At 38.3% G+C, this 8,939-nt stretch overlaps 1 protein-coding gene across 1 annotated transcript; it reads left to right on the top strand.

Moving 5' to 3' along the window:
• The first annotated feature begins 4,099 nt into the window (after positions 1 to 4,099).
• Positions 4,100 to 5,206, top strand: LOC149089922 (protein tipD-like). The gene has a single exon (XM_089234953.1). It carries the CDS (start codon positions 4,100 to 4,102, stop codon positions 5,204 to 5,206), a length of 1,107 nt encoding a protein of 368 aa, XP_089091079.1.
• The last annotated feature ends 3,733 nt before the right edge of the window (positions 5,207 to 8,939 follow it).

Genomic DNA, 8,939 nt, shown 5'->3' on the forward strand with positions numbered 1-8,939 from the left:
ACAAAACATCTTAGGAAAATAGCTTCCATAGAGTAACATGGCTAGAGAATCCATTCAAATGTCATTTCTCACGTTCTTTTTTTTTTTGCCAGGACATTGCACATTCGTCATTCTGGCATGACGAAGCCGATATATCGGTTATTGCACAAGTAGAATTTGAAAAAATTACATTGTGCGATACATGGTAATTAGCTCAGCTGAATAAAGGCATTCTTTAGTTTTGACACATTTTAAAATAAAAATGAATTTCTTATTTGGATTTTTTTTATTTTGGAGAATCTATCGCGACACCCCTAGTTCATTGACGCGACCCCCTTTTTGCGCACCACTGTGCTGGCCGATTCGCTCTTACCATAGTTAACAACAATATGTTTCAACAAATGAATTATTTTCTTAATCATTATATTGAGCAATGGCATGCTTAAAAATACATTTTTTAGGTGTTGAAACGTCTGTTGAAAATCATTCGTGTTGGAGATTCCAATCTGGTAAGACGCGTTTGCGTCTAGCCTCGAAGGAAGGCCTCTGTATGAGGCCTAATCTAGAATTAGGTAAGAATCACAGTTTTTAGGGCTTCGGTCGTGGGCATTGACACGGTTAGGTAGCTCGGGGAAGGAATGTCCTCGTTTGATGTTTTTGTGGTTCGTTGTTCTTTCTCCCCTGTTAGTTTGGCTTAGCTTTGTGGACCCGAGAGGTACCGAGCATCGTGACCCCCTGCAGTTTGAGTGAGCGGACCCTTTGCGTTCGTCCTCTCTGCATTTGGAGGTCAGTTGCTCAGCCACTTACACTCAACATCGTCGTGGCAATGGTATCACTGGCTTGTTGTTTCGAGCCACTGTGCCAATGGTGCCGGGTTTTGAGGAGGTGGGCTAAGGGTTCGCAGAGCTGAGCAGAAACCGTTTCATTCAAGATTACTACAACCAAACTTAGTTGCCGCTGTGGTGGTCGAATGCGAGAACCCGGGTTCGAACTCTACCGTCACCACAGTGGTGGTCATCTGAAGTTGGTTTTCTGTGGTTAACGTAAAATTTTCATCGGGATGGATAGGATTGACCCCACATGAGTTATTAATTTACCGTCAATCGATTGCTTCGAAAAGAGGACACTAGTACCGTTTGAACTGTCTGAGGGGAATGGGGTGCCTCCCCTCTGTCATGCAATCTTTGATCGATCAAAATTTTGATTGCGCCTGTGATATGATTTTACACAACTTTCTATAATTGGTGCATTTTGACTTTCACTTGATTTATTTGATTCTTCGATTTACATAATTTTTATTACTATGCACTACATGTAATCTTTGACGTATCAATAAATTCTGGTTTTACCCGAGATACCTGGTTTCTCCTCCCGGGTTTGGGGCGGGGGGGCTGAAGTGCTTACGTTGATTTTTGCGTCAGTCTAGGTGTCTCGCGATTTCTCCAGTTATAACCGAAGCGACTCCACGCTGAGCCAAGGAAAGCCACCCATTAAATAAAAAGCCACCCATTTGCTTAGCTTAACAGATTTGGAAAGTATTAATTTGTTTACTAGTGCAATTATTGAGATAATTAAATACAGCAAAACCTCTCTTTTGCGGTCACCTGTGGGACGAAAAAAAAAATTCGTCCGTAAAAAATTGGTGACATTAAAAATTTTATCAAGGGTTCCAATGGCATACTTTTATTACACAGGGGGAAAATATTATTTGGCCGTAAAAGAGCGATCACTCCATCAGTGCAGTGTCCGTTAAGAGGAGTTTTACCGTACTACTTAACCGCACATGCATCTCGTAAACATTCCTCTGGGAAATTTCCAAGGAATTTGTGCAATCCGAACGTGTTGTGTGCATATGCGTGACTGTTAACGTACAGTCAAACTCGGTTATAACGACTTCGGCTGTAATGCCTATAATTGACGGTTCGTACTCATTCCCATAAAGAATAATTTTGATGAACATTGCTTATAGCGTCGATAAAATGCAACCACCTCAGATACAACGACGAATTTTTCGTCACTTTTGTTTCCATGCTGATGACGTTTTCTCAAGAAATCGTTGAGATTAGAGATGATCACATCCAGGGAATGTTCGTCTGTTTTTTATATTTATATATAACGTTGGGAAAAAAGATTTATTGCACGTAAATCGTAACAATCGTAAAATTTGTCAAATAGGAGTTTGTTATATCAAGGTCGGGTTTCAGAATTCGTCAAATATGAGCTAATTATAGGATTTATTTCGACGATGGTTCGGAAAAATTCGCTAAATCAGAGTTCATTATATCTGATTCAGATTCTGGCTCACAGTACGGTCATCTGAATAATAAAATGTTATCACGTGGAAATGAGACCGATTTATCCTACTTACCAATACGAAATGGCGATTATACATAATAACCGGCAAATGTGGTGAATTTAGTACGATCCATCATGTCATGGACGACGCTTGCGTATTATGCATAAGGGATCGTTCAAGTATTACATCAGCATCGATGGGGGGGGGGGGTTTCCGATTTGCTGACTTTTGAGGACAAGGGGGGGGCGAGTTTGGATGATGAGCATGATTGAGCAACTCTTAAATGCTCTGGAATTGTGCCACTGGTCATTCAAGAAATCTGTAAATGTGCCGCTTAGTTCATTTAAAAAAAGTGGGTTTGAGGGTCAAGCCGCGCCACATAACCTTCTGGGTCACATTTGGTCCGCGGGTCAAGGATATGGCTTAAAGGGTGGGTCGCAATGAATTTCTTAAAGAGAAATTTTGAGTTCTTACCCTTCGCGTAAAATAGCATTGAAATAAACAGAAATTGATTATAATAACATATAAAGGTATTTTCTTTCGAAATTTAAATAAAAAAAAAATTTACGTTAAAAAATATTTTTTCTGGAGTCTGAAGGGAGGCGCACGAGCCCCCTATGCACCTTCTTCCCGCATACGTTTCTGATCTCACCAATAAGTGTTAGGAGGTAGGAGGCAGTGCTGACAAAATTTTGCTGACAAGGAGGGGAGGGGGGTCAGAGTTTTGCTTACTTTTGCTGACGAGGGGCCGGTCAAAAATGGCTAAAAATTTGCTTACGTAATACTTGAACGGCCCCTTACCACTTGAAATGGGTACTTAATAATTATTAATTAATGATTATTATTAAATAATGAGGCTTCTCTGTATTCCTAGAAATGTTTAGGTGGCCAGTGTAACACTGAAAATGTTGTAGGTCTTCTAAATACTCGTATGGCTTACTGCTCGGGATGCGTAAGAAACTTACATGCAGATGAGCCGACGTGAAGAAAACATCGGGGGAGGGGGTGAAAGTTGCTGATCCTTCCGTATATACGGGACTCAAACGCGTACACAGGAGAGAAAAAGTGCAGTGCACTGTTTTTTTCAGAAATTATTGAGGGTGGCCGGCTCAAATGGCCTCAGCCCTTAGGTTCCACTGCCTATGCTCACATGCATCGTTCTTTCTTTCAAACCGACCACAATCCCCCGGTCTGTTATTTAATTATAAATTTACCACCGAATGAGTTGTGCCGGAAGTGTGTATGTGTACTTAACAGCTTAGAGTGCGTATCTAGTATTGTACATGGATTTTTAGTTCCGTCTTCTATTTTTCAAATTATAAGTGAAGGGCATACGTACATGATTTAATATAGTAATTGTACCGTTGTAGGCTTCGTGCTCTCTGTGGTGAGACTTTTTAAGAAGGGAAATCGGCTTGCATTCCCACCTCGGACATGGCGATTTACCATATATCGTAGAACATTTTCGGCTAAGTATTTTACTGGTGTTCCGTGACTTCAGCAGCGCCATCTTATATATTTTCCCTTTTAATGTACTTCTTCAAGAACAGTATTTTATTTTTACTTTGGAAAGTCAGTGTCTTCTGAGCGGAAGCTCAATCAACTGCGCTCCGTAGCAAAAGGCAAAAAATGACTTAAGGGGATCATAACTGTTGTAAAGGCTTTCTGTGAATTGCGATGCATTTCTTACATGTGCGAAAAGCTTAGAACGACCAAAGCTGATGGATAATAATCGCTGATACACGGTGAAGTTCGTCGATTTTGTGGAAGAACATTTTTCTATCACATAGAAACCGATCTGACTGGCTGCGTTACCGAACGAAAATGACGGAACTCAGAAATTCCTTGACATCCGAGTATAAGTTCGTTGATAAAGTAGATGAAGATGATCATAACATACCCCAAGGATCAATTGGAAGAAGTAGTGTTTCGAGAGGGCACATCAAGGTTCAAGGAAGCATCCATCTTACGGGAAAAATACCGTTGGTACATAAAGCGATGGTCGGTGATTGTCACCAGTCTAAGCAAATAATCGCCGTGGGAACCGGTGATGGAACTGTTCGTATCTTGGATCTCGTGAGCCAGATGCCCTTGAAGGATTTGTCAGATGTTTGTCCGAAGGCGGAACCCGGGATGCCCGTTACAGGTCTTTCGTTTCTGCAGCACGTGAGTGACGCGACATTACTACTCGCCTCGTATTCGTCGGGTCTAACCTGTTTGTGGGATGGTGAAGACGGCGAAATGCTCTGGGACATCGTCCAGGACAGACAGACTCTCGTGAACAGGCTGTGCCCTGACGAGAGATCCTTTGCTGCCGCCGGAACTGACAACAAGATTAGCATTCACGACCTCGAGACCGGAGAAATTATCAGCACCCACGGGGGCAGTTTGAATCCGGACGTGATGGATGGTCATACCATGAGGATATTCGATGTCAAATTCAACCCTCGGAATCCCAGAGAATTCGTGACCGGTGGTTGGGACAGTACGGTTCAGTTCTGGGATACCAGGATGCCACATTCAGTCAGGAAGATAAACGGTCCGCACATCTGCGGCGACGGGATCGAAATACTCAAAGGTGGCAGGGAAATATTGACAGCTTCTTGGAGCAACGGTAACACGTTGCAACTGTGGGATTACGCCGAGGGTACTTTAATAGATACTCTGGAACCGGACGAATACCCATCACGTTTGTATTCCCTCGCATACAGCAAAAGGGGCAAGTTCTTCGTCACTGGCGGATGCAGGGAAAATATGTTCCGAGCCGTCGACATCTTTTCCAAGACAAGCTTCGCTACCATGATTGATATGGAAGACTCTGTTTCTTTTGTCAAGATTTTGCCTCGCATTTCGGGGAGAGCTGCGCATCACCCGGTAGCTGTCGGTATTGGCACTTGTATTCGCATTGTAGAGCTAGTTTTAAATCTATAGAACCCGATGAGAAAAGAAGAAATCCAAAGAACGATGCAATTCCCTATCCTTCGATACAAAAAATGGAAGAAGAAATGTTGACCATTTCCGGAATTTCTTATTTTTATCCATTTCCGGAATTTCTTATTTTTATCCATTTACAAAGTTCCTTTTAAGGGTTGAGTTACGAGTTCAACTTGTATTTATCTCTTGCGTTCATTTGGAATCGAATACAAAGGGTTTTTGAAAAACCTCACGAATATGTTCACGATTGACTTGTTCATGAAACACTGCGAAACGAAAGCTTTAGCTTATATAAAAGCGTTATTCGCAGTTTTATATGTCACTAAATAAATAGTGTACAAATAATGGTTCATTTGTAGTAAATTTGGGATTTTGTTGACAAAGTACTTGAATCGTCCACTTATTGCAAAACCACAGGAACCTTTCACCTAAAAGCCGGATGTATCTCGGGTAAAGATTTTCGTTGGACTCCCTTCACAGTAAATTTTCGTATGGAAAAGAAAAATATGATAAGACTGATCCAGTGTTTCAAAGCTGTACCCCCAGTCAGCCTCCTCAATATAAGGGTCATGTTAAGACGTTATCATTTTACAGATTGATAATACACTGATAATAGTTTAATTGAGTATGCACAACTATACCGGAAACCCAATTATAGCAATGATCGTCATCATATGCAGCATAAGAACTGAGAGCTGAATTGCCACTGATAGGTTTGCAGTTTTTCGTAGATTTGTTGCTCTGAATGAACGGTAGAACTCTGCCACACCGGACTTATTCCGTTGCCGAGATCTCTTCTAGATCAGCTAGACTGCAAAAGATTCGGTGATCTGATCACATATAGGAAAATATCGTAAGCCCTGTACTCCATTTTTCGGTCAGTATTTCATTTTTGTAGTGTCCCGTGACGGAAGTAAATATGTGTCCAGTATTAAATTCCAAAATAAATTGAGCGCTTCGAAAACACATTAAGTTCAAAAATGGAGTAAAATTTACATATAATTAGAGGGGGGACAAAATGAGCACATATTGAAACACTTAAGAGTTCCTATAATAACCCAATATATAGGTTGCTTCACCAAAAAAGTCCAAAAGCAATACCCTACGTATTTATTTTAAAATTCACATAAAATGAAAACCATCAGAAAAGGGAGTAGAAATGCTCTGCGACAGCTTTCATCCGTCCCCGAAATGATCAGAAAAATTAAAAATAATTATGCCCTTTTCCATCCAAAAATAAAAATCGATGATGTTTGTGTCTCTGGCCGTCAACTGAAATAAATTGTTGCTGCAGTGATTGAACAAAATCTCATTGAAACATCACTGATTTAAATTCTTTGAGTTTTGCCACTTTTGGATTTCGAAAAAGACTTGAAAAGGTGCAAAAATCAGAATTTTAAATGATCGGTATTTCATTTTTATACAATTCTTCCAAGGTAAAAGTTTTTCCTCACAGTAGAAAGAGCCTTAAATTTCACTGATTGAAATTTTTTTTAGAATAGATCCGTAAGAAAATTTTAATTTTCAAAATTTTAAATGAAAGTTCTAATTTTCATATATCCATTAAAAACATTTTCCGAAGTTTCAAAAATCCTCACTGCAAAATTCTTTTTTTTTGCTGATGATTTTTCATATTTTACGCGAATTATAAAATGAACCACAGATTTTTATTTCTTTCGACCACTTCTAGTGAAGCACCTTGAGTATTTCCAGTTGTATGAAACATCATATCCGCTTCAATAAAATGGGAAGTGCAATCTCCTTATGTTATATCATCTTAGATATCTGAAACAAAAAGGAAATCGTATTTTTATGAAAGAACAGCGGAAAGAAATTTCTAGTTTAGCATAGAACAGGAAGAAAAATATTCCCAGGAAGAAGTGGAAAGAGAACTTCACTATCAGAACTCAAATTACTTTCCGCTCTTCCTTTTGATAACCTTTTATAATTAGTTCCCTAGAGATCAACGTCGTACCCGTAAAGTGCTCACTATCTATCGTCGAGACAAAAAGCAAGTTTTTATACCGAATAAAAAAAAATGCAATAATGATTTTTTTTCCCCTCATTTTTATACAGGAAAAAAAGGAGGGGGGAAAAATACCCACGTCCTCCTGTGTTTATTTCCTTTTTTTTTCCTCAAATATTTTTCCATCATTTTCCTGTCTCTGAGGAATCTCCGGAAAATCTTCGGAAATAAAATATAAGAAAAAATGATGATGTATATATATGTTTAAAGGGAAAAAAATAAAATAATGTAAAAAAAAAAACAAAAGAAGAAATTCTGGAGGGGGAAAAAAGAATTTCTTCTTCCGATATAAGGGAATTTTTTTTCCCCTTCAGAAAACTCAAATTTGATGGATGGTGACAAGTAACTTGAAAAAATAGACTTTGGAAATATTCCGAAAACTTTTGCTTTGCAGCTGTTCAGCTTTATATGTTATGGGGGAAAAAAAGAGGGGAAAATGTAGATCCAGGACAGAAAAAAAAAATTCCTGTGAACTTTTACTTATTTTTATGGTCTTCTTCAACCCAAGTGTATTATTAACTAAAGTTAAAAACAGTCTAAATCGCTTACAATTAAATTTGATTTAATGAATGTTGGTCATACGTTAAACTAGGGCTCGGAGTTTTATGACCTACAAGATATGCAAGAATTTATGACCTAAATAGCGTGAGAATATGACATTAAAATTCAAAAATATGACATTAAAATGCAAAAATGTGACATTAAAATTCAAAAATATGACATTAAAATTCAAAAATATGACATTAAAATTCAAAAATATGACATTAAAATTCAAAAATATGACCTTAATATTTAAAAATATGACTTTATATATATATAAAAATAGTTCCGTTATTTCATCTCTTATTTTTCAGTAATTGTTTCTTATCGTATTAACCCTTTATATCCTTCAAAATATCAGGTTAGATAATTTCTTTTGAGCTAACTTCTAACATATTTAACAAAATAAAATACAGTGTGAATGAGTTATGAATTGTCTTAATGTTAGTGTGAATTTGTAATGATTTGGATGAATAAGTTTATAGGAATTCAGAAGCTAGTAACACCGAAATTGCGTTCGAATGGTTTGAAAATTCATGAAGATAAAAGGAATGGGTTTCGAGAACTTGCCACGTAAGGCTTCAGAAAAATCACTTGGCCCGGAGGCCCATACTCTTAAGACGGGGCTGTGCTTGATTACTATTTCGCACAGCATAACCTTGATGGTACTTGCACCATTAAAAAACCAAGTCCAATCCAATCCGAAGGTACGTATGCACCCTCGAATGCTTGATGTCACTTATCGATGCAAATTTGTCGCGAAAAATATTATATTTTTTTTTTTGGAGAAGTGCTACTGTGCACTCTTATAAAACAGCCTCTACCACATTTGATATTGAAATTCGATCGCACATTCTTATGATTAAAAATTGCTTTTGTATAGGTGCTTTATATCAGCTCTGAAAAGTTTGTCCCATGAATTTAAGAATCATCCTGTATTACATGTGAGAAAGATATCAATGAACTGGAACACCTTCCGCCACCTATCAAATAAAACTGTTATATGACGTGAATGCCGCTCTCCACTTGTTAATACAAGATATACAGAAGACTGGATGTTGTGAAGATATTTATTATTTGAGATGTTAATTTTTTAAGGAAGGAAAAAACTCATCTCTGCCTCTACCGGGAGTCGAACCCGGGTCCTTCGACTGCCGGACGAAT

This window comes from Pholcus phalangioides, unplaced genomic scaffold (assembly GCF_987345545.1).
Source record: "Pholcus phalangioides strain wild (caught in Gottingen) unplaced genomic scaffold, Ppha-v1.0 ptg000001l_1, whole genome shotgun sequence".
NCBI lineage: Eukaryota > Metazoa > Arthropoda > Arachnida > Araneae > Pholcidae > Pholcus > Pholcus phalangioides.